The sequence below is a fragment of the Bos taurus genome, chromosome 10 (genome assembly GCF_002263795.3).
Source record: "Bos taurus isolate L1 Dominette 01449 registration number 42190680 breed Hereford chromosome 10, ARS-UCD2.0, whole genome shotgun sequence".
Classification (NCBI taxonomy): Eukaryota; Metazoa; Chordata; class Mammalia; order Artiodactyla; family Bovidae; genus Bos; species Bos taurus.
The window spans coordinates 86962199-86989515 of record NC_037337.1 but is presented as its reverse complement, the minus strand read 5'-3'; the positions used below and the strand labels follow the sequence as shown (position 1 = coordinate 86989515).

The 27317-nt window shown below is 41.4% G+C and overlaps 1 protein-coding gene across 1 annotated transcript in view; it reads right to left on the bottom strand.

Moving 5' to 3' along the window:
• Positions 1-27317, bottom strand: part of TTLL5 (tubulin tyrosine ligase like 5) — a 317558-nt gene that overhangs the window by 245188 nt on the left and 45053 nt on the right. Inside the window, 6 exon segments of the mRNA XM_059890944.1 lie at positions 3751-3845; positions 5313-5374; positions 6924-7005; positions 18650-18757; positions 19546-19637; positions 21414-21515. Of these exon segments, the coding sequence (XP_059746927.1) occupies positions 3751-3845; positions 5313-5374; positions 6924-7005; positions 18650-18757; positions 19546-19637; positions 21414-21515 (541 nt within the window).

Here is a 27317-nt window from a genome sequence, read left to right as displayed (position 1 = left end):
TAATGGGACATTAAGATTAGAATTCCATATCAAAGACACTTCTTTGGAGTCAAGTTCAGAAGCTATGAAACAGTACTTTAATGTTCTCCTTAAAGAGATTAGGTCAAGAGATAGGTAGAGTATAAGGTCTTTGAAAGCAACAGCCTTGGGTTTTGTCTGTGTTTTTGTTTGCCATGGAGAGGAGCTTGCACACTTAGGTACCTGCTAAATACAAAACACCATTACAGAGTTTTGAATTCCACCAGTTAAACAACAAAACTTGTATTACAAAACTATGCTAATCAGTTACCAAGTATTAGACAACACAGCAGGTCTTTTTTTTTTTTCCATTTCTTGAATTCATATATACCATGTAAATCACTTTATCAAAAATAATAGCTAGAAACTTACAATTCAAGCTTCCAAGCTTGAAAGAATCTGTATCAGAGTACAAACGCCAAAATAAATATATACGGGAGCCTTTTACTGAAGGATTAATAATTGCAAGTGACGCATTTATGAATGGGAACATCTACATCCTTCACATCAACGCATCAAATAGCAGGAGCAGTCCCCTCACTACTATCCTATCACTTCAAAAAGATGCTAAAAAAAATTTGCATAGAGGAAAGCGACAGTGTATCTCACATACTGCTAACACGAACAGAAGGAAGACACATGCTGATCATTCAGAGACTGAGATCAAATATTCTGTCTTTATTCTATAGTTAGTAACTAAGATAGTAATGATGGCAGCGTTTCTAAGATTCATGACTACATATCACTACATATAAGAAAAGGCTTCTGTTAAAAAACAAACAAACAAACAAATATAGCCCAATATCCAATGTGAAAACATTTCCAACATTAAGCTCCTGACAAGGGTATGTTTCATAAGACCCCTGAACAAATGAAAGGTGACTTGTGAACGATGGTATTTCCTTTCTGGAATATTTTAGTCAAAGCCATAGATATGCCTCTAAACTGTGTTTATCATCTGGATTCAGCTGCCTCCATCACAGCATGATCACTATCAGAAAAAGAGGATTCAGAAATCCCTGCAACCTCTTTTATATACTACATCTGAAAAGATCTCAGCATTCATTTTCACTTATTCTACTTTACATTGTTAAACTATTCAAGGAGCAGGTGCATGAAATATATACTGTGAAACGGTGAAGCTAAAAGGCTTTCCATTTGGGGAATGGAGATAAAAGTTTGAATGAACTCTCCACATGATCCAGAACTTACCTGCTTGACGGTTGATGACTGAAACTGTGCAGATACTGGACGCTATAAAAGACAGAAAAATGGAATAAAGCCTTATCTTCTCCTAACATGCCTGTATTTTCCAACTCCTACATCTAATATAAAAAAGAAAAAAATAATCTCCAAGCAGAGAACAAAAGCCAAAGCCCTATATTTTGCACTTGAAAGATTAGAGCATTTATTATTTTTCACACCGCATTCTCCTGTGGTATAATCATTCCAGCTTCACCTTCTCACCACTGAGAACTCAATCCCACTGTAACGTACTGAAGATCCTGAAGGTATTAGTCCACCTGGTAAAATGGTCTCACACAGTACATGGAACTAATCTACAGCTTCTTAAGCCTTTAAGTAATTACCCCGTGGACTGCTCATGGATAAAGTCACGCTGTTACCTACCAGTTAGCAGAGCACACAGCTAGTAGGTTCTTCACTATTTGCAAAGTCACCAATAAAAGCTGACAGGCAAGCTAAGAAAAGGGGTCAATTCATTCAAGATTGACATACAGCTACTCCTAGAGTGGAACTTGCAGAAACTCTGTTAAAGCCGCAGAGAAACATTCGTAATATTTTATACACAATCCTATGACTCACAGATACTGCAGAAAACAATTTAAAGGAACATGCGTGATTGCCTCAATTCAGTTCTCCTAGTACACCTAGGTTAAACCCTCTACTTTTCTGTTAAAAGTTAAAGAAAACCCTTTGACCTGTAATGTACTAATGATCAGGACTTCCCCAGTGGCTCAGCGGTAAAGAATTCACCTGCACTGCAGGAGACATCGGAGGTGAGGGTTTGATTCCTGGGTCAGGAGGATCCCCTGGAGGAGGGCATGGCAACCCACTCCGGTTTTCTTGCCTGGAGAATCCCATGGACAGAGAAGCCTGGCGGGCTACCGTCCATGGGGTCGCAAAGAGTTGGACACGACTGAAGCGACTGAGCACACACACGCACACACACACACACATACAACTGATCAAGTACAACACTGCTGCATGATTTCACTTCTAATCTAATACCCCTTAAAATAGAGTTCACCTTGTTCTATACTACAGCACTGATACTAATAGGGAATAATTTGAAAGCAAGAGGTCACAGGCAGCCTGCAAAGTAAATCCACCTCACCGACATACTATGTTTCATCTGCAAAGTATTATTTTTTAAATTGAACTTGTTGTCAGTATTTTAAAATAAGATTCCTGATTTCTCTAGAAAGTAAGAACATCTGACAACTCACAGCAGTGATCAGCTAAAGCACAGAAGTAAGAGTTGCCCTGTTAATGTGAAGCACGCACTACCCACTTGGCTGCAGTCACGGCACTTGTGTATCATACCTGGCCCTGTTTACTCTGCAATCCTCAGGCGCATTTTGAGGTTTCAAACCCTGTTCTAATGAAAAGCTATCTGAATAAATAATGCATGTAAGCTTAGCAAACAGAAGTAGCAGTACTCTAAATGAGGCCAGCAAACAAAAGGAAGAAGAGTGGCAGGGAAAAAGGGAGAGATGGAGGGCTAAAGTGGAAGTGGGATGAACGCAGTAGGGAAAAAATAAGGGAAAGAGGAGGAATGGGGAGAAATAGCAGCTGTTTCTGCCTTCAAAGAGCTTACAGTCTCACAGAGGAGTACTGGACAATTTAAAGGCAACAAATCAACGAAGGCAAAACAATGCGGTTGAGAACCAGTAAATAATGTTGTAATGAAAAGAAAAGGCCATGACAGAGTGGAATGGGTTTAGTAAGAAAGGGTCTCCAAACTTCTGAGCAGGTAAGGTAATCAGTCCAGATAGGAAGAGAGGAGGAAAGGGGACCTTTTGGATAAGATGAAAGGTTAAAGGCAAAGAAACAAAAGTGGAAACTAGCCGGGTCTAGACGGGCAGGGACTGATCAGATGATGGAATGGATAAACCATCAGACAGCTGACTGGTTTACCTGGAACAAAAATGCAGAGTACACAAAGACTGGAGCAACACTGGGTCAAATGAGGTTTCAGACATGCCCGCCAAGCTCTCTGCAGACATTTAGCTCATTTAAATTCAATCAGCACCTCATGATCACTGAGGGTCCTTGTGAAGAGAATCGCATGTAGAGAAGATATTATTTCAATTGAGCATCTTCTCTGCAAAGCTAGCCTGAAGATCATAAAGAATGCAGCAGAGTACTGACGAGAAATTTGCAGAATCCCTCTCTGTGCCTCATTTATGAGCATATCAATGTGAAAGACTGGGAGCAATTTTTCAAAAGAGAGAGAAAGAAAAAAGAAAGATAATGAAAAAGGAAGCCAAAAGAAAAGAAAGACAAAAAGCAGAAAGTAACATGGTTTGAAAGCATTAAAAGCGTAAGCTATTCGCCATGGCTGAATATAACTGCCTCCTGTCTAGAATGGTCCCCCAATTCTCCTGCTGTAAGTGACCTTCTAATCATAGTGCTTCAGCTCACTTATTGACAACAGCTGCGACTTTACAATAAGCTTCCTTGGGGCTTTCTGTTGCTGGAACTGCTTACCTGAGGTTTCTGGAAAGGGTTTCGCCTGGAAGAGTCAAACGTGGGGTAAATTGGCCGGGTTGATGTCCGCTGGGCAGGATCTTGACACACAAACCCTGAATGGGGAACGGGAAACATTAAAACTGCCACTTGCTAAGAAATTAGAAGGTTTAGCTGCACGTTTCCTTTCGATGGACAAGCTCAGTTTCACTGCCATAAATCTGATAGAGCTCCATCCTGAAGAGGTTTAGGCATGACTCTCCCATACACATCCTCCACTTGAACTTTGAACTATCACGACTGGAGTGAACAAGAAAGGAAAATATGCAGATCAGTCAGCCTTCCCTGTTGGGAACCGAAATGTGATTCTGATGGACAAAGAGATGGAGACTTTCGATGACATTCAGAGTAAAAGTTCACTTAAAAAAAAAATAATAAAGACAAATTATTTTAAAGTGGCTTCCTGGATGGTGACTGGAAAATAACAGTGTTGGTTTTTACCAGGAGAATCCAGAAGCAAGTGAGGGGTCTTGTCCTGTTATAGGATCCACTTCTGGAACGTCTAAAAGGGAGAGGGAGAGGGTGGGATGATTTGGGAGAAGGGCATTGAAACATGTATAATATCATGTATGAAACGAGTTGCCAGTCCAGGTTCGATGCACGATACTGGATGCTTGGGGCTGGTGCACTGGGACGACCCAGAGGGATGGTATGGGGAGGGAGGAGGGAGGAGGGTTCAGGATGGGGAACACATGTATACCTGTGGTGGATTCATTTTGATATATGGCAAAACCAATACAATATTGCAAAGTTAAAAAATAAAATAAAATATATAAAATAAGAAGAAGAAGAAGAAAAAGAAAAAAAAAAAAAGAAAAGTGGTCTACTACTGGCAAGTTCCAAAATACACGTTGTAGATTCTCCAGGGCTTAAGAAATTAGGCTTCGGCTAATCTCACTTATTTCCTAAAAAGAAGCAGATTCTCATCCAAGCAGAAAGGGGGAGCAAAGTTTTACAGCATTTGCTGGTACATCAAGTGCTAGTTCAAGTGCGTCTTATTATGTGTTTTTTGGGGTACTTAAAACAACAACAACAACCCTAAACCCACAACATACCCACTTGGCAGCCCATCTCCATCTCAAAGTTTTGTTTTATCTACTCACAAAGGGATTTTTTCCTTGGCTTGCTTCAGTTATAACTACTATAGAAAAGACTGTGTTGACACCAGTAAAGACTGCATAGCAGAAACATAGCCAGTCTCCTTGGTAACAAAGCCTCTTCAGTGGGTTTCACTATATCATCTCAGGGCAAAATTTATTTTCTCCAGATCTTTGCTTAATTCTCTTCCTCAGCTCATGATTCCTGTGCTCCAGGAATTAGGTCTCAGCCCTAGCTGTGGTTCAGCCTCAGGAAGGAGGAGCCAGGGGGTGTAGAAACATATAAACACTTCCCTGAAAATATAATTTTTGAGTACAAAACATTCAGTATGGCTGAGGAACTGCCAGTTGGCAACACATATAGAGTCTGACAAAATGGATGCTCTACTTCACATTTATGAGTCTTCAGAAAAGAATACTACTCACCTACAACAGTGAACATATCTGAGATCATACTGGCTTTAATTTTTAGGTCCAGAGGTGCATCACTAACAGAATAAAGAAAGAAAAGAGCAATTGATAATTTTATAGGTTAAGAGAATAGCTGCCCTTAACAGCCCTCAATATAAAAGAGCTACCAAATGTCAGTGAGGAGCAACACTAAAGTACATCAAATCCATGGGGGGAAAAATCTGGGCAAAAATTCTAGACATAAAAGCCTGGTGTCAAGCTCATCCTCTGTAAGGCAGGCCCAGCTGTAAGGCGCTGACCCACTGACACTCAACCTTTTTATTCCAGAAGGTCTTGTTTGCACAGGGTCATGAACACTGCTGTATTATCACTGTGGATTTTAGAGGTTCAGATTTTTAATATGCTCTTTTATGAGCATGCCCATCTTCCAAATTATTTTTTACTGCTGTGATCATCAAATCACATTCACATGCAAGAAAAGGAACTTGGGCTATCTTTGTACTTTTTTAAGACTTCATTTTCCATTCTAAACTGACCTTCTTAAGATTGTGTGCTTGCAAATTAAAGCAAAAAAAAAAAAAAAAACTGTAGCAAAGTACCACCAGACGATGCAGCAGGAACCCACATGGAAACAGAAACAAGAAAGCCTGAAAGCATGGGGCCTCCCTGTGGTGATGATGAGATGCTGGCTTTGGGGTTGAGGTGTTCCCCCAGAAACCAGACTCCTCTAACCCCTTACCCTGGGGCTCTCTAATACTGTATGATGTGCATTGCCAGGAAATCTACAAAACACTGACTTAACCTAAGTGTAGGACAACATCTGAAGCATCTGTATTATCCAGCTCTACAGCTTATAATTGGGGTGAAGCCAAACTCCCATCCAACCAAGTAGTCAGTCTGTCTTTATTTGATTACTTGGCATTTTGCCAACATTTTTCATTGTTAAAAATGCAGCAGCTGGGTGGTCTCTGGCATAAATCTCTAGGGTTTTCTAGCTGTTTAGAGAAGCATATAACTAACAGAAACTCTGGTTGTAGCCACAGATAGAAGCAGAGTCTTCTCTGGTATTGGAAAATAAGTTTCTTTCCTTCTTCTAAACAACAGGTTAAAAATAATTTTTTAAAACGTCTGAAGATTTTAGACTTTAATCTTGGATAGATAACACCAGGACATGGACAGCGTAAAAGGACCAGATATTATTTACACACTCCTAGGCCCAGCTCTATACCTTTATGATATGTGTGGGTTAGAGCATGTATAAACTTTCGGTAACAAAGAAAATATATCTCGTGTATTTCTTTACCCTTAGCTGAACACCTAAAAGCTTAAAAAAAGTGTGAGAGGGAATGCAGTGGAGATAAAAATGAAAGAAGCATCCCTAGAAGCCCAATAAGACAGTAAACAGAGACTGCAAATTGACTAGTAAGACAGAGGTCCATGGTTGCGATACGGACTCTGATAATATACCACAAATCCCCCAAATTTAGAAATTCTAATCATCTCAATCTAATAAAGAAGGGGGGAAAAAAAATCTCCTAGTGCCAAGAGAAATGACCAAAAAAAAAGTGTTTTAGTGTCGCTTATTGAAGGTTTGTCCTTTGCTAGTTGGTGGAACAGACTACTTACCAGGCCAAAGAAGGAGAGAGATTCACTTCCAACAACCATGGCTTCAGGGTAGAATCTATGAGCACGTCAAAGCCATAAAGTTCTAGAAACACAACATAACACAATACACAAAATCATTTTCCATGTCACAACCAAACAAAGATCTGGAAGTCAATCCAGTCAACTTCCATCAATGGCCTAGAAACTTGCTGAGTATCCAGAGACAGTAGATGCAGAAAACTTTCAAATCCAAGAGAAATTAATCAAGTTCTAGAGATAATAATGCTCCATGGTTTCTATTATCCACTCGACATTTCTGAGTTCTATACAGAAAGTTACCTGACTCTAAAAGTTAGCAAGCATGATTCTGGTGCTGTGCAGAAGGCTAAAAAAATGTCAGGAAAAGGAATGCAGCAAGTGCATCTAATATCAATGCTGCTGGGCTTGTTTTGGGTTGTTCTTCTCCACCACACTCTGAAAACAGGAAAATCTACTGAAGGCATCTCTCTAGGATCTTCCCATCACACTTTTTTAAACCAAGACCTTGCTTTCACAACCTAGGTCAAAAAAAAACAAAAAAGCACACACACACACAAAAGGCAGAAATCTATTTGTTCTTTCCCCTCTAAGGTTCCAATTCCCCTTTGAAGATAGAAAATAAAATATACCAGCCCAACATAGAAAGACAGAAGAGAAAGGAGGGGGCTAATGGCAGCCAAGCAGGACTACGACAGGTCACAAGAAGGGAAGGAGCCAAGGATCAAATTTCCTTTGCTAATTCTTGTCCCTTAAGTCCCCAACTGTTACAAAGCCAGAACCAGGAGCTGGCTCTTCTCCCAGAATGCAGGGATGAGAGGCTAACTTGGAACCTTAGCTGGCAACCTTTACTCTCGTTATCATCATTAACGAGGCCCTCTCCACAGTCCTCCTCAGTATACACACATCGAATGCATCAGACTTTCCAAAGTCCCACTCATTCTCCAACATCCCACTCTGTGTCCCTCAAATAAACTGTTTGCACACACCTTCTCTGCAAGAGAAAAGACTAGCTTCCTGACAATTCGACCAGAGGTCACAGGCCACACAGCTCACACCCACGGAATACAACCAGGTATTTTCCAGAAATTCATTTTGAGGCAGATTTCTTTACTTCAAGAACTTCTCCATTTCTCAATCCTCTCAGACACACAGAAGAACAAATGGGAATTTCTAAAAAGATGATGCCAAAGACTCCTTCTGGAACATGGAAGTGTGGTGCAATGGGAATCCAGGGACCCAGGCCCTCCTCACCACCCTGCCCTTCACTCCCTATGGAGCCTGAGAGGATCATCTCTCTCCCTCATATTTATTAGCACACTCTGGCTTCCCTTATCCTCTATCAATCACCATTTGTCGATATCTGTATGCTCAGTTAATGTATAAACAGAATTCCTACTTATGCAACATAGATTCAGGTAGATATGCATTTTTAAATTCTCTCTCAGGAAAAGTTTTTCAGGAAGGAGTTGGTTTCCATAGTACTTATTTAGGATTCCATTTAATTTACAAAAATAATCACAAATTATAAGAGAGTCTGAGACAGGATTCACCCTCATGTAACTACACCAAAATCATATATTATCAAAACTTTAAAGGTGTAAAGAAAAGGAAGCTCCTTTACCTATCTTTTTTTTTTTGGTAGCATACTCGTAGCTTTTATGGCCAGTACATTCTTCTGACTATTTTATCCAATCCTCAATCATTTAATAGAATATTCCCCCTTTAATTTGAGAAAAATCTTTCTGTGATACAGCACTAGTAAAGGCATTTAAGAGGAAAAAACTACAAAAACTACAAATCCATGTTAACATAACACAAGCAGAGAAAAGTACAATAGGAGTCTGATTCAAGAAAAACCTTCTCTTCAGTTTTTGAAAGCTGAAGCACAGGATTCAACTATTTCATAAACTGGTAAAATTAATAATAATAATAGCTTAAGGAACAGGACAAGAATAATGACTGATGCACATATCGATCAGATTTGCAGAATCAGCCACAAATGAACACAAATTGAACTCAGAAAAACAAGCAGTAAGACCCGTCATTTAAACACCTCACAATAAGCAGCCGACATATTTACTTAACTCTCTCTCAAATTTAGAGGCAAAGTCCAAGACTCTCAGTTGAAAGGCTGAGAAACCAGTAATGTGGAAAGTAAGAGAAAAGAAAAAAAAACAAAAAACCCAAAGAGAGACAACAGCCTTTATCAGTTCCGTCCAGTTGCTCAGTTTGTCCGACTCTCTGCGACCCCGTGGACTGCAGCACTCCAGGCTTCCCTGTCCATTGCCAACTCAGGTGAATAAAGTCCACCAGGGCCAAATGATCTCAGAATCAACTCTGAACCTAACCAACATCTGTACACACAGATGTACAGATGTGTGCCAGCATCGTAGCACACTGCAAAGCCCAGGTCACCTGAGAGGCTGGAACTGGAGGAGAGGACCGGGGTGACAAAGAGAGCACTCGTATCAGGCTTATCTCTTACAACGATCAACTCGGCTTAATCAAAACCATTTGGTTACTTGGCAGGCTACAAGAGTCCTTAGAGCAAATCTTTTAACTTAGGCTTAGTCTTTTCTCTGGACATTACAGATTTTAAAAGGTAAAAAGCATCAATAAGTTGCACGGAGAATATTAAACTTCCTCACCTTTCGATGTATGTTTTAGCAGCAGTGTCTACAATTTCAAAAATTCAGTTATCCATGATGACATACACCAGTGCTCCTGTCATTAAAAGGTGCAGGCAAACTAGGCTTCTCCAGTTCTGAGAGCTAACTTTCTTGGTTCCTCTGTGTTGTCTCCATCGTGACCGAAAAACAAGTATCTTCAAAGGACTGTTGCTACCACCTTACTCAACAATGTTTCCCCAAGAAAATTTTCCTTGGAGAGATACAGTTCCTTCAACCCCAGCCAAAACAAAACAAACTTGCAAATCTAACTGGTGCATGGTAAGAAGCAGCCTGACTCCAGATCACATTTTACATTAGCGCCCTTATCCCCCTGTTTCTTCCAAGCAGTTTCTTAGAAAGCAATCTACACTTAGCCGCATTCGTTTCTTAATGCCTGTTGACTCTCCCGCCCAGAGCAATTTGCTTCTGTTGCCATTCTTTAATAACCGACTGTTCTCGCTATGATCCCAAAGACTGCCTTGCTGCTTTCAGCCCAAGCACCTGAAAACTGCTGACCACCCCTTACTTATTGGAACTTTCCTCGCCCTTGGTTCCAGGACACTGCTCTCGTCTGACTGTTCTTTCTCTCTGTCTTTCGTCCCTTCTCTTCTGCCCAGCTAGTTACTGGTAGGTTTGCTCAGGGTAGCATCCTCAGGTCTCTTCCCTTCTAAGTTCTAGGTCTTCTTGGCTGCTCTCATGTATTCTCATATCTGCAATTATTATTATGATGATGACATTCCAATCTCTGTCTTTAGTCAGGTGTCTCCCGGACAACAAATCCGTAAATCCAAATGCCATCCAGACAACTTCACTAGGATATCCCACAGGTACTCGATGCTCAACGAAACATAGCTCGATATCTTCTCCCAAAACTTTGTTTGGCTTCCCACTGTTCTTCACCTTGGAAAACCCCACACACTAGTCACCTGTGCTAGAGACACTGTTCACCACCTGCCAAATACAACACATTATCATATCTCTTTCTCTGTTTCTCTTTAGTCTATTTTCTATATTCCCCTTTGAGGTAAAATTTACATATTTAATGAAATGGACAGATCTTAAGTGTGCTATCTGATGAGTCTTGATACATCCATAAAACCCACATTCGTATCAACACACAGAACACTTCCATCACCCCAGAAAGATCCCTCATTCCCCTTCCTGGTAAATACCCTGCTCCCTGTCACCACACCACCAGAAACTATTATTCTTATTTGTTATACCAGGGATCAGTTTTGCCTATTCTGGAGTCTCATACAAATGGATGCATACAGGATACACTCTTTTGAGTCTGACTTTTCTCATTTAGTATGCTTTTGAGGTTCATCCATCTATCATTATTTCTTATTTGAAGACAGGTTTACTGAGGTGTAATTTACACACAATAAAGTTCACCCTTCTGAATTATAGTTTGATGAATTTTGACAAATGTATGGTCACTCGCCATCACCAACATGTAGAACAATTCTATCACAAATGTTCCCTTTGTCCCTTTGCAGTCAATGCTCTCTCCCGGTCCACTGGCAATCATGATCTGATTTCTGCCTTTTCCAAAAGTCAAATAAACGGAATCACAAAGTACGTGGCCTTCTGAGAGTGGCTTCTTTCACTTAGCACTGGGCGTGTGAGATTTATCTACATCATCACACATGTCAATACTGTAATTCATTCCTTTTACTGCTCAGTAGTATTCCATTTTATAGACCACAATTTGTTTATCTATTCAACGGCTGATAGACATCTGGGCTGCTTCCAATTTTTGGCGATTATAAATAAAACTGCTACGCACATTCGTGTAAAGCTATTTGCATGAACATATGGTTTCGTTTTTCTTGGGTAGATACCTAGGAATGGGAGTGCTGGGTCATGTGGCTAAGTGTATACTGTCACTGTGTTCCTCCTACTGCCCATCATTTCCCTAGCACTAGTCTCTCCCTATTGTAGTCTATTCTCCACATGGCCATCAGAATTATGTTCTAAGACACAAATCTAACAGTCAGATGGAAAGACAGGCAGTGAATTGGCCCAGCAACAGACTCTAATGTCAGGCTGGTTCCTGGAGGACTATAGTCATTTCATGGGGCTTTCTGGGCGGCTCAGCAGTAAAGAATCCATCTACAGTGCAGGAGGATCCAGGAGACACTGGTTCAATCCCTGCGTTGGGAAGATCCCCTGGAGGACGGCATGGCAACCCACTCGAGTATTCTTGCCTGGAGAATCCCAAGGACAAAGGAGCCTGGCGGGCTACAGTCCACAGGGTCGCAAAGAATCGAACATGACTGAAGCGACTGAACTACAACACAATAATGTTATACAGTATTCCCTCTGTTATAATTCTGTCATACAAAGCTATAGGTCAAGTCATAATAAAAGTTAAAGGAAAAATAGTAATCCTGTTTTTCCACTGCTCAAAAAACTCCATAGCTGTCTATTGTCTACAGGATGAATTTATACATGCCAGTGCTTTATAAGGAGCAGGAAATGGCAACCCACTCCAATATTCTTGCCAGGATAATGCCATGGACAGAGAAGCCTGGAGGGCTACAGTCCATGGGGTCGCAAAGAGTCGGACAGGACTGAGTGACCGAGCGCAGTGCTTCACAAAGGGGCCCTAAACTACTTCTACAACCTTGTCTCTCACCACCTAATCCAACTCAGGCTACATCTAGTCACACTGAACTTTTCATTTCAAAACATGCCACTTCCTGTCCTGACACTGCATTTTGCATGTCATATTCCCTCTGCTAGGGATGGCCTTCTCTGGCTCCCCGAGGCATAGAGCTGGTAACTCCTTGGATATTCCAAGGGCACCTGAGTCACTCTACTACTTGCCCTGAAATGTGTGATTTCATTTCTGCTTATCTCCACCACTTGAGGGCAGAGGTCATGTCTCATTCACTGCTCTATATCAAACAGCCTGTACTATACAAAGCACACAGGAAGCAATCAAGAAATAATGATTTAAAAAAAAGAAGAAAAAAAATTTTTTAATGTAAAACACTACAATTTTTGAGAAAGACAAAATAATTTGCAGCTACTTCCTAAAAATAACCCTAACCAGAAGACTTAATACTCATAATAAAGTCACCAATTACAAAGAAATAGGAGAAATTCTAATTAAGATTTTTACATATTAAGGAGAAATTTAATAAAAAGAGGCATAGAATGGGAGGAGGAAAAAAAAGATTTAACAGAGAAAATAACAGTGCATCCAAGTCCTAAGAAGATTACTAAACATGTCATACCATTAGTTCTGGAAATCAACCTACTAACACTCCCCAGAAAAAAAGTCCTAGCTGAAGTTGTAATCTTTGAAATTGGAAAGTGCTGACATTAGCCAGTGCTCGCTGTCAGTCAAATGCTATTGTATAATGGAAATTCTTTTCACCTTGCTTTGGATTGGAATTAAAAATCTAAGAAGGAAGACTCTATCTGGGGTCCAGCAGGAAAATTTGGGGAAAAAAAAAAACATACGAAAATCCCACAGAAAAATGAACTAAATAAAAGAAAAAGCCCAGAGCCAATTTGTTACCTAGTCCAATAAATCAACATGGTATCTGGCTACCATATGTAAAGGTGGACTTGAAGGGAGTATCTAGAAGGTGGTGTAGTGGTAAAGAATCTGCCTGCCAATGTAGGAGATGCAAGAGATGCAGGTTTGATCCCTGGGTTGGGAAGATCCCCTGGAGTAGGAAATGGTAGGCCATTCCAGTATTCTTGCCTGGAAAATTCCATGGACAAAGAAGCCTGGTGGGCAACAGTCCACAGGGTCACAAACAGCTGGACGCGACTGAGCACGCGCGCACGTACACACGCACTGCTGATTAGAACAGAAAGAGGCCTTTTTTAGGCCTGATCTGCTAAAAAGGATGATATCATTTTTCCTGAGATCTCGTTACAGGAGAGCAGAGGGAGAATCCAGGATATGAGGCGTGCCAAAAATGGCTGGACGCACCAGAACTTGTATTTATGTGGGTGGAGAGTGAGCCAGAGAGACCTGGCTTTCAAACTTGGCTTTGCCATTTATTAACAGCATGACCTGGGACAAATTATTTAACCTCTCTGAATCTTTTTTCCTTGTCTATAAAACATGAGTAATAAATACCAACAAAACTGTTATGAGGACTAAAGGAAATAGCCAACGAAGTGTGCCTGACAAACAGTAGGTACTTTCTTTTAAGTTCCTTCTACAGTAAACTTCCCTTCCCATCTAAACAGAAGCATTCAATTAGCCAGAAAAGAAAATTATCTCAAAAAGTGAACTGTTTGATGACTTTCATTATTTTTTTTATTGGTCAAGTAGTTTACATTATAAAATGTATGCTGCCCACTGTCAGTCCTTCAGCAAATATTTATGAACAGCCCTACTTTAAGAATGTCAGCTTAGGGGTTTCCCTGGTAGTCCAGTGGTTAAAAAAATCTGCCTTGCAATGCAGGGGACATGGGTTTGATCCCTGGTCCGGGAAGATTCCCACATGCCGCAGAGTAACTTAAGTCTGTGAGTCACAACTACTGAGCCTGCCCATCTAGAGCCTATGCTCATCAACAAGAGAAGCCCACCCACTGCAACTAGAGAAAGCCCAAGCAGCAATGAAGACCCAGTGCAGCCAAAAAATAAATAAATTTTGGAAAAGAAAAAAAAAAAGAACGTCAGCATAATTACCCTGTGAAATAGTCTTAAACAATATCAATAAAAGGCCAAACCAGCATACATTCCACAAAATAGGGTATATTGAACATGGCGGTGGTGGTTTAGTCGCTAAGTCATGTCTGACTCTTGTGATACCATGGATTGTAGCCTGCCAGCTTCCTCTGTCCATGGGATTCTTCAGGAGAGAATACTGCAGTGGGTTGCCATTTCCTTCTCCAGAGGATCTTCCCCACTCAGGAACTGAACTCAGGTCTCCTGCATTGCAGGCAGATTCTTTACCGACTGAGCTATGAGGGAAGTCCTTATATTGAGCACAGTTAGTCCTGAACAAGGAAATCACCAGTCTCTGACCTAAATGAGGCCAGTCTGATCAATTTCACAAGTGGCAGAACAGCTGGTTCATACGCTCTTGGGCTAGAGAGGACCGGGGTCATAGCTTGTTACTTCAGCCATCCTCATACACACAGATGAAACCACTGTCAGCAGCAGCATCTTTAAAGGATAGCTAACATCCTGTTGTTCTTGGCTGCTTTTCTCCAACTGCTCAAAAAAAATTAAAAAAAAAAAAGCTGTTCTCATAGCCAGTTATCTCACATTGCCAATTTCCTAAGCATATTTAAAGGGTTGTTGTTTGTAGCATATATTTCACATGGTACCACATTTTCAAAATCTTAAATGCAGCAAATATTAAGACTGTCAAAAGTTTGTTTTATTGGGAGAGGCATCAAAAATCCTATTGACCATTAGCCCTATGACCAAGATGACTTGATTGCCAAAACTCCTCTTCTGACCCCTTTTCTCTTAAGCTGTCTCTTTCATTTGAGTTCTCCAATTCACTAGCTCCAGGGGGAAGGGACTTAATTTCTCAGGGCCCCAATTTCTTTATTCAGACTAATTATTCTCTGAGGTCCTTTCCAGATGTACAAATTTATTAAAAGGCACCAAGTGGCTAAGTTTCTGGGAGCTTATGAAGGTTCCTAGGTCTACTTTTAAATACTATTAACACAATGCAGGTATTTGTGTATGTTGTCTCATGTAAAATTTGGTTTGATTAAACCACCACCTTATCATCTACACCTTGAACACAGCAGGAACTGAGAAAAGTGACCAGCATAAGAAAACAAAGGAACGGGAATATTGAAGATACCTGGAAACATTGTTGGACACTACAGTCATAGGCCAGAGACACTTAGATACTAATGGAGTGCTCTTGGCAAGGAATCACATAATGCGGAAGGGCAGAAACAACCACCCAAAGAATATAGTGAACCCCATCACCCGACTATTGGCTTCCTCTAAAACACCAATGCCCTGTTCAAGCCAAATTCTTCTGGGAAGCTCTCAATTCCTGTTTACTCTAAAACAAATGAAAAAGAGAAGGAGAAAAAAAAAACCAGATTATTCCTTGTAACTTAAACCCCAGGGGAGGTTGGGAACCAGTGGGAGGCAAAGAGATTCACACAAATACACACACGTATACAAAATCACTTCTGATGGGGGGAGGTTAATAAGGCACACAAAATCCCAGGGCTGACAGGAAGTGGAATTAGAACCACAAAAGCCAAGAAGACAGTCAACAGTTTAAAAAACTCCAGATGCACCCAGTTTATTAAAACTGAACACAAGCAGGGAGCCAGGAAGGAGACCCATGGCTGATGAAATAGTCTTACAGGGTATTTCACTGAGTCAGAGAAAGTCACTGCTCATTTCTCATCAGAACTTCTAATGCCATTAAAATCAAGAAATTCTTAAGCTTCCAAAAGGCAATCAGGTAATGAAATAAAATAGAAAACATTCAGAAGAGCTTTTGATGATTTCTAGAACCAAGATTTTCACAATAAGAGCTACTAGAAATTTACTCTTATAGAAAAGCCACATAGATATGGAAAAGAAATACTTATTTTTTTAATCTAATAAGGTGTTTGCAGTTGGAATTATATTTCCCATGCCCCCTCCTGAAAAAGAATGCAATAATTTCTAGGAGCTCTAAGTCCTGACTACATCAGATCCATTGGGCCACCACAAGGCAATTAAAGCAAAGAACCAATCATTCATTCAACAAACATTTTCCAGACATCCTCCAATAGCAAAAAAATGCTGCTGTGCACAAAAGGAGCAACAGCAAGGGAGACATTGTTGCCATCTTCAGGGAGACAGACACATAAAGGAGAAGCAGAGGACATGAAGGGGCTCCTGAAGACTGAACAGAAGACTGGGGTCAGGGAGGCTAATTGTGGTGGGAAGACTTAGGAAAACATCACCAAAGAAGTGATACTTGACTTCATCTTGAAAGAAGTCAGGTAAAGTAACAAGAGAAAGATATTTCATCTTTCATCATCTTTCATCATTCATTTCATCTTTTGTCATCTTTCAGGTAAAGTAACAGGAGAAAGATATTTCCGGCATAGGATAAAAGCAGGTGCAAGGCAGAGGGTGAGGAGAGGAGCCACAAAGGCCAGGGAGAGGGTAAAAGATTTGGTTCAGCAGAAGCGGAGACGGAGGGGAAGGGGAGACATGGGGACTACTAAGACGCTAAGCTCGGCAGCTACTGATAGGAAGAGAACACAGAGGAACACATAAAGAGCAGCATGAGCAGGGAGGGCGCTTGGCTGGGCCAGGATTTCTGGAGGGAGCACGTCAAGTCGAGTCTCAAGATACAAACAGGAGTGTGCAGGGCCAACAGGAGGGGCATCTTCTAGCTGGACAGTGGCACTTACGCAGAGGCCCAAGGGAACGGAGTACGCGGGGACCCCATTGGCTTCTGAGGTGTAAGCGGGGAAATGATACTCCAGAAAAGTCGGCTGGAGTCAGATCCTTAGAGACTTCAAAGCCCTACTAAGTTTCTATTCGTAAGTTAGGTCTGCTGCTGCTGCTAAGTCGCTTCAGTCGTGTCCGACTCTGTGCGACCCCATAGACGGCAGCCCACCAGGCTCCCCCGTTCCTGGGATTCTCCAGGCAAGAACACTGGAGTGGGTCGCCATTTCCTTCTCCAATGCATGAAAGTGAAAAGTGAAAGTGAAGTCGCTCAGTCATGTCTGACTCTTAGCAACCCCAAGGACTGCAGCCCACCAGGCTCCTCTGTCCATGGGATTTTCCAGGCAAGAGTACTGAAGTGGGCTGCCATTGTCTAGGGAGCCGCTAAAGGATTTTAGGAGACACGAACATATTTGCATTTTAAAAGAGATACACAGACATCGTAACCTCTTCTTTTCCTATATAATTTTAGGTCCTAGTTTATCCACCATCTTCTATTCAGAGTCTCAATTTGTATTCCCTTTGTTGAATGCCCCTCAAGTACAGACTGCTATGATAATCTAATATTAAAGAGATCAAGAATTATAATGCCTAATTATAAAAATAACAAAAAAACATTTTTATGGAGTACATTAAGGGCTGATAAGTGCCAAGTGCTTGGCACATGTCATCTCATTCGATCTCAGGGTATTCTCAGAAGGTAGGTACCCTCATTATTGCCGTTTTACAGTCGAGGAAACAGGATTAGAGTAATTTGCTGAAAATCAGGAGTGTAGATGAGTCTCAAACTCAGTCTGTCAGGCTCTAACACGCGTGTTCTTTAGTTGTCTGGTATCCTGCCTCTGGAGCAAGCTGGGGCTCTCACAGTCTTACTACTGTATTCCTTTAATTATCTGCCCCATCAATGAGCCTCCTGTGTTTGACTAACGCAGCCTGCCACCTGCTGAAAGTCTGTGTGACTGCACAGACACTCGTACCAGCCTTCACCAAGGAGTCACAGCCGCACAGACAGCAAATGGGTGCAGGCACCCGCAGTGCCACAGTCACAGCTAGAGGGTCAGTGGGCAGCAGGCTCCCCGTCTGGCAGTTGTGAACTGCTTCCTGCTCCTTCTCTGTGCAATCGGGGAATTAAGGGTGGGAGGGGAGGGGTGGAGGAGGAGAAAGGGAAGAAAGAAGAGGTGGGGTGGGGTGGGGTGGGGGGGAACTCACTAGAAAGAAGACTGAAACAAAGAGGAGGAGTCATTGGAAAATGGGAGAAAGTACATACTGGTACCAGCCAGAGCTTCTTGGAACAGTTCCCAGTCTGGCTGCCAAAGAGCTCTGGAATATATTTGTTAGAGCTGGATTCCTGTACAGTCCGTTGCAGACTTTTTCTGATTGCACTCTGACAAAGAGACCCACACTCTTAGTTCCAATCCCCGCTTCCTACACAGAAAGCTGGTTAGTCCTCAGGGGACCTCCAACTAAGCTCACCACTGGCCTCTTCATATGCTACGTGAGTTTAGAAAAGAAACAAAAGTCCACCACATACCTTTGACTCCTGTAGAATCACTAAGCCTCTCTACCCCAGGATCCCATCCCAACTTCCCGAGCCCCTTTTCACAAAATACGTTAAGCTTCTTGAGTCTTCTTACCAAAACAACTGCTCCGATGAGGAACAAAGGTTTTACAGGCTGTGGCAATAGCTAGTTCAGCAGAGATTATAGTCTTAATGATCAGGTCCTCTACATGGGCCATCAGTGCTACAGAGGAAAAAAAAAAAAACAAAACACTATAATGCATGGATTAGGACTGGATTCCAGAACACAGTATAATTATAAAAGCACACGTGCTCATTCAAAGAAGTCTTCACGTGGCATGTGAATGGTGCTCCATGTGAATGGTGCTCCAGGACAAGGCATGTATGTGAACAGAGGGATGCAGGCAGGAATGGAGGTCCTGGGGGAGGCACTCAAGTGGCCTCCAACGACAAGAGACAGACTGGAAAAGGAGTCTTCCCCTCTTCTTATTCTCCTCCTCGCGCCCTGCCCTTTGTGGACTGAACCAGGCCTGCAGGCACAGGTTCTCATTCTGCTCAAGGCTCAGTGATAGTGTCCACTTTGATTCAGAGCCCTTGTACTCAAACTTGACCCCGTCCATTCACTAATTCAACAACATGAATGAGAGAGACTGCCTGAGGAAAATCTGAACTCAGGGCCAATGCAGAGGTAAGGACAATTTGTTATATCAATCTAAAAAGCTCACCGTAGTTTAGTGAGAGCACTTTGATAGTCAAGAAGGACAAACTCACTAAAGACTAAGGAAAAAGTTGTCTTCCAAACTAGAAACAAGAAAAGGGATTTGGGGAGCCACGATAAGTAAGCCCGTTGTTCTCTGTCTTGTAAAGGGCAGGAAAAATTAGCACTAAGAACCATGATCCCATTAGACATCTCAGCGACACTTTCAGAAGTAGAGAGAAAGACTCCTGGTAAGAGGCAATAGTGCCGTGACGCAAGAAGCGAAGTCAGGAAGGAACAGGCCCGGCACTCACCAGTTGTGTCTCTGCCTTCTTGTTTCAGATACCGGAGCATAGCACTCATGCTCCACTTGTTCCCATAATCCTCCACTTCCGGGTCATCACAGCTAAAACAGATTCATGGATCAAGGTCACAGAGGCAACTAGGCCTGCCTCTAGAAATAAGAGTTTCCAAATAGTCTTTAGAAAAATCTTCCCTTTGCTGACTTCCATTCACCCATTTTTTTTTTCTTGGTGCTTTTTTGTCATATCTGCCTTTGTACCAGTTTCTTTTATCGAAATGAAAATGCATATATTAACAGCTCACCTTAATGAAGGAGGTTGGGGAAAAAGAAGGCAAAATCCTCCTTAACTAAACATGATGCATCATGAATGAGTAGAACAAATTTGCGACTGTGAACAAATTTAAGAATGGTCACAATGCATTGATAGACTGAAATGGTTTGGGATACTAACTGGCCTTTGAGGTAAATGTCACACGTGCCCACAAAACCACCTCTAATGCCATTTTCAGACCAGAACTGAGTCTCTTGGCTAGTGAGCTAATCTTGTGTAGCATTTTAATGAGCTAACCCTGAACAGAACCGTGTTGGCATCTGAAGCAAGCTCCCTTCTGTCAAGTGGTAGACATGGCTTTTTTGGGGATACCTTTTGAGGTATCACCCAAGGGAGAACTCTCCAGGGCGACATCTGAAGCAATGAAGTACACCACTATTACAGCCACAAACAGGGTACATTCCCAGACTGCTGGAAGGGTTTTGCAATCTGAAACCTGTATTTTACAGCTGCCCCCTTATTCCCCACCACCAGCCCTCAACCTACCAGTTGCATCTTTGCCCATCTTCCAAAGTCCAGGATACTGTACCTTCCACCAATTCCAAACACCGGTCACAGGACACTCAATGAAATCTATACAGCTCTGGCAACTATGCCATCACTTCCAGATTCCTTTCTTTCTTTCCTTGGACCTTCTAGGGACCTATTTTTAGTCTCAGTAGAAAGTAACTGTTTGGGTTTCTTTTTTATTTTTCCACTTTCTGGCAAAATTATCAGGATGAAAGAAAACAGAGCAGAAAGAATATTTCCACACAGCTGGGCTGGTACTCTGTTCCACTGAATCTTTTTCTGAGATGGCCTCATTTCTTTTCTTATTTAATTTATTCCTAACATTTTTCCCCTGATCATAAAAATGTTTTAGAAAAACTTAGGAAATACATAAAAGCACAGAGAAGACGACAGATATCCTCCACCCATAATCCCATCCATTATAGTTAAGGACTATTCACATTTTAAAATCTATCCTTCTAGTTTTCTTCTCTCCCCCACACTCCCTCAAGGGGGAAAAAAATCAGCTTTAGTTATCCTATGTATTCAAAAAAGAAGTGAAATTGCGTGCACTGTATAGTAACCTGCTTCTTCCCCCAGACAATGTACAGGGATGAACATTCTTGTCTCTGAACCTGTGTGCATGCCCTTTGTTATTTCTTAAGGTTAAGTTCCTAGAAATACAATTGCTGGGTCAAAGGGCACAGTATTTTTGAAGCTTTTGATACATTTTGCCAAGTGCTGAAATGACCTAACTTCTTGACTTCTAAAAAGTTCCATATGCCTAGAAAATTCCCACCCCTAAGTCAAGTGAGGGAACTTAACAATGAGGAAGACAAAACTTGGGAAGGCAGGCATATTTTGGTGGAGAAACAGGACACTGTGGCTGGGCAATCAATAGAGAAGCCATAGCAGGTGAGCCTCAAAACTACACGAAACAACTCTAACAGCTCTACTCTAAGTCACAAGTATATAAAAGTCAAGTTTTCCTCCAGTGCACTTCAGCATCTGCCTCTGAGGCTGACCTCCCTGGCTCCTAGCTCAGGCACAGTCAGTACCTAACATAGTCTCCACTCTTCTTATTCACACTGTAATTGGTCAGGTGCATGAACTGGTTCCGAATGTTCTTGGCTCCTTGGTCATATCGCACAGTTGCAAACCTGATAAAAGAGACAGAGGTTAAATATCACAATAGGGTTTCAATAAAACATAGGGTCAATGAGATATTAATAAAGAGAGGGTGGCATCTGCTCAAACCCTGAGTGCTTATTAAGTGCCAACTCCCGCGCTAAGTGTTTCATGTATAACATCACATTTAATTCAACCATTAAAGTGATTCTTTGAAGTAGGGACTGGTATGTCTAATTTTTTTGATATGAACATTAAAATATGACTTGGAAGATTAAGTAACTTGCCCCAAATCACACTGACTCCAAAATCCATGTTCTTAACCATGGATGTTTTCTGATATAAAATCTTAGTCTGATAGGAAGGATTAAAATGAAAACAAATTTATTCACAATCAGGGAAACTGTATAGGATGCTACAGATGAGGGCACATTAGCTGGTCAAGAAACACTTGAGTGTCTATACAATAGTACCTGGTACTAAGGCATTCTTTGGAAAACATTATGCCAAAAGGAAAAAAAGGACACATAATAATATATAGACTTAGAACTCAGAGCCACAGGAAAAAAAACAAACTGATCTATAAAATTAAGAAAATAATGGCAGCATTAATAGCATACAAAGGCTAGGTCTACAGAATGGCATAAATGTAAGCATAGAGTGGATTAATTCCTGAATTTGGAATGAAGGCAAAAAGAGGGATTAAACACGGAGTCCACTGAAAACAGAGCAGCAATCCGATATTCTGGACTGTTGTCAAAAGAAGACTGAAGTATAAAATATATGTGCCTCTGAAGGAAGTAGCCAAGGAGAGAGAAAACTTTCCAGTGATGCTCAACATCAACAAAAGGACACTCGAGTTGAATGGTTATGGTAAATATATCGTTCCCTGTTTACATACCACTCTAACCATATCACCCCCTTCACTAAAGCAGTTGTCCCAAGAGGCACAGCCAAGCGTGTGAAAAAAAATCCTGGAAGGCCACAAGTTTATTTTCATATGATTTGCAAATTATTTACATGTGCTTACTCAGACTATGAAGTCAACATGAATTTTTACCACATTAAAGGGCAACATTTAAAATTTCTCCTTTCCTCTATTTCTTCTCACTCACCCACTATCTCTGTTCCTTAATTCCCCATACTGGAAATATACAAGAGCCAAAAAAGAAGAGTGGAAAAAGGACAAACCCTCAAAACTAAAATAAACAAACATGAGGCCAGGAAGAAGGATGTGGACAAAGAGAAAATGTTGACCAGGCATGCACAGCTAAGGGACAAGAGTTTGACTGTGTGAGAAGGACTTCAGATTTTCCAGAAACTTCCGGTAGTTATCACTTAACTTCAGCCACGTCATTCTATGGTGAGTAAACCTTACCTATATATCCCCGCCTTTCTTCTTCAGAGATTCTTCAATGAAGAGGGAACCAGTCATTCTCTGAATTCTTGTGCAATGTGAGGGGGGCCCATGCAGGCCCTGCAGAGGCAGCCTGCCTCAACCAGACATTACCTCACAGAGACATACCTCCTGCCATCTCTCCCCCAAAATAATGATTTAGAAGGAGGAAAAAAAGTTCTGCTTCAGAGAAAGAGGTTTTTCACCTCTTCTAAATTCAAGTATCTGATCTAATTTGGTCAACAATGTGAAAAGATTGGCAAAGGCCTGGCAGTCAACCGTAAACTGGTACCCAACATATCTGTCGTCCCTACACTCCTTTTTTCAGTAGGACTACATCTCTAAAAAAAAAAAAAAAAAGTTTTCTTCTTCCTAGTCTTCCTTTTTGCTGGAGCATTTATGTTCTAAAACTCAGCAAGGACAAGATTATTTATGTTACAGTTCTACAGAGCATAAGCAGAAGTAAGAATAAGAGAAAACAAAAACGAAAAACCTGAACCCAGTGGAAGTTACCCAAAAGGGCCAAAGTGCTACTTTGTTTATTTCAGTCAGCAGAACAAGGAAAGGAGAAGACCATGGAGAGGAAAGGCAGGCGCACGTGACCTCTGTCCTCCCGTCCCAGGAGGTTCTTAGGGTCCTCACTGAAGCAGGATGGAACAGACCATATTCATCTCTGATAACCACTTTCCCACATTTTCTTCTTATTTCTAGACCAAAGGTCCTACTAACTTCAGATCTGGCCTACTAACCAAGTTCTGATCAACCTACACAGATTGTTTTTTGTTTTAAAACTTGAATAACTTGGCCATCATTTAAAATTGAGACCTTTCTTCCTCAAGTCCAGTGGCAGGCAGGGCCCACGTGAGGAAGATGGTGGACAGGACGGGAAGGCAGCCCAGAGGCAATACAAGGAGGAGGTTATCTAAGCAGGGTGGTGGCCCGACAGGGGTCAAAGTTCACTCAAGGAGGGCATCTGAATGGAGTGGTAACAGGAAGGTTGGAGATTGGCTACATATGAGGGAACTGAGTAAATACGTGTGTTGAAGATAACAGAAGTCAGATTCCTCGCTGTTGGAAAAAAAGGCAAAAAATATGGAAAGGGGAAAAATGAGCACGAATCCGGTAGTTTTGAGGTAAAATTGGAGGTGTTCACCTGAACTCTTGCTTTTCAATACAGAGATATAGAAAAAAAATAAAGATGTAAATGTCTATGTATTTGTACATGTAGGTATATCTATACACATATTTCCTAGGTCTGTGCATTGCACGAACCTAAGAGTAGACATAGCTGAGAACTATGAGCATATCTAGCACCTGTATCTGGATTTCCAAATACTATCCTCCATTAAGGGGCTTCTCAGATGGCTCAGTCGGAGAAGGCAATGGCACCCCACTCCAGTGCTCTTGCCTGGAAAATCCCATGGATGGAGGACCCTGGTAGGCTGCAGTCCATGGGGTCGCTGAGGGTCGGACACGACTGAGCGACTTCACTTTTACTTTTCACTTTCATGAATCAGAGAAGGAAATGGCAACCCACTGCAGTGTTCTTGCCTGGAGAATCCCAGGGACAGGGGAGCCTGATGGGCTGCCATCTTTGGGGTCGCACAGAGTCGGATATGACTGAAGTGACTTAGCAGCAGCAGCAGCAGCAGATGGTTCAGTGGTAAAGAATCTGCCTGCTGATGCAGGAGTCGTAGTTAGAGATGACTGGGTAGGGAAGACCCCGTGGAGGAGGAAAATAGCAACCCACTCCAATATTCGTGCAAGGATAATCCCATGGATAGAGGCCCCAGGTGGGCTACAGTACATGGGGTCTCAAAGAGTCAGACATGACTGAGCATGCACACACCTGATCCTCCATTAAAAGCAATCATTGCTCCTTGGAGATAATGGTTGACTCAGGGCTGGGCAGAGAAAGAAGATGAGCCTGAAATATCTTGTGCTTAAAGAATGAAGGGACACGTCAAAAGAACACCAAAGTCAGCTTACAGGAGCTCCCACTGGCCAAATCTGGGGCAATTTCAGCATCAGAATAAATCAAGAGAGTAAAGGATTATAACCCATTAAGTAACATAGGAATCCTTAAGTCCACATTGGTGTATATAAACAAATGAATACATGAATGGGATGGAGAGAAAACTCTTTCTGGGGCTAAAATGCCAAATAATAAAAGTAAAAGTATGATGGGATTAGAAATTCATCACTGGACAACCATCATAGTAATCATTCATTCAAGCAAGAAACATCAATGAATATTAAAATTGGGTGAAAATGTGATGAGGAATGACATCCTACATGGTCTCAAAGTATCTCTTCATAAGATAATAATGTGTATCAATTACAGGGGGAAAACAAAGCAATTTTACAGTGGTGAAATCTGCCAGATGTTGTCCTAAGTGTCAAACACCACTAAATAATTGTCATATACCATCAGATTTAATGTGTGAGAACATGGCATCACTTCTGTGACATTCTGGCCAAAAATATATAAGCTGAGTCTAATTATGAAAAAATAACAGACAAACCCAAATTGAAGGCCATTCTACAAAAAAATCTTCAAAAATGCTAGTCATGAAAGTCAAGGAAAGGCAGAGTAAACATTCCAGATCAAAAAAGACTAAAGGGACGTGATAGCTAAATATAATGTGTGATCCAGAATTTGGACCCTTGTATTATAAAGAAAACTATCAGGACAGTTGGCCAAATTTGAATGAGGTTCTCAGACGAAAGGGAAAAGGCAGTCCTTCATACTATTTTTACAGTTTTTCTATAACATCAAAATGGCTTCAAAATTAAAAGTCTAAAAACTTTTATCAACAAAAATAAGTTTCTCTTATTTTTAATAATTAATAATAAAATCTAGATTTTTTTCAGCCTCCCTTAAAACAGCCAGAAGATTTGGCAATACCACCTGTTCTAGTCCATTCAGGCTGCCATAACAAAATACCATAAACTGTGAAGCTTATAAACAACAGAAATTTATTTCCATTGGCTGGAAGTCCAGGGTCCAGATGCAGGCAGACAGAGAGCACCTTCCTGTTGTATCCTCACAAGGTGGAAGGGGTAAAGAATCTCTCCAGGACCTTTTTCATAAAAGGGCACTAATCATATTCGTGAGGGCTTCACCCTCATGGCCTAATCCACCCAAAGCCCCCACCTCCTAATACCTTGCAGGGGAGGGGTTAGGATTTCAACATATGAACTTGGGAGATCACATTCAGACCGTAGTACCAGCATTACTGCACATCAGTTACTTACTGCCAACGAACAAACAGTAAAGGCCCTTCGGGTGGGACATGTGATCTACCGTTCTCCAGTCTCCAACCAGCCAACTTACTCAGTGAATGTCCTTGTAAGCATTCTGGTTTGTGACTTGTGATTTAGATTCTTACATATCAAACTTCACTCTATTTAGGTCTGAAAGCTTCAACAAGTTTCTTTACTAGAATTAAACTACCCTACTAGATAGGCTTCCCTGGTGGCTCAGAATCCTCCTGGCAATGCAGGAGTCATAGGAGACGCAGGTTTGATCCCTGAGTTCGGAAGATCCCCTGGAGAAGGAAATGGCAACCCACTCCAGGATTCTTGCTTGGGAAATCCCATGGACAGAGGAGCCTGGCAAAGAGTTGGACATGGCTTAGCAAATAAACAACAACTTTATAAATACTTCTCTCCTAACACATACTGAAATTTACATCATGAATTAAGTCTTGAACCTCCCTCTTAATGAAATCAAGATTTAGGAACAGTTCTCAAGACAGAACCTGGAGAAGGAAATGGCAACCCCACTCCAGTATTCTTGCCTGCAGAATCCCATGGACAGAGAGAGGAGCCTTGCAGGCTACAGTCCATGGGGCCGCAAGAGTCAGATATGACTTAGCAACTAAACCACCACCTCAAGACAGAATTCCATAGCCTTGACCTTTAAACCAAAATAAAGAAAGAGTAGAAAACAAAAAGGGAGGCAGTGGGGTAGGGGGATGTCTGCTTTCTTTGCCAAATCTGAAACCCTGGTACTATTTCACAACCTACAGATGAAGAGAGAACTATATGCCCTTTTCTCTTTTTTTTACTTTGTGACACTAAAACATATATAATCTTTATTCTGACAATGCATTCTTAAATCAAAAACATTTCCTTTTTGCTTTCTAATGTTTCTCAGTAAGAATCAAGACAATGATAATAATTTGTCTCAAACTCCTGAGTGTGAATGTGAAGGAAAGGGTTTCGGCGTTAGACATATAGCAGGTACCTGATGAGCACTAACTAAAGCTACACTTGGAGTTGCTCCTTTGGGAACTTGACCAACATGGGACTCAAACAGGAAAAGAAATCAGAGTTAGTGGGGTCTTTTGCAAACTCTCTTCCCTCATTCAAAAACTACTTTGTTCTTCTATGAATATGACACCGTAGTCAGAGTCACAGGGAATCCAGATGG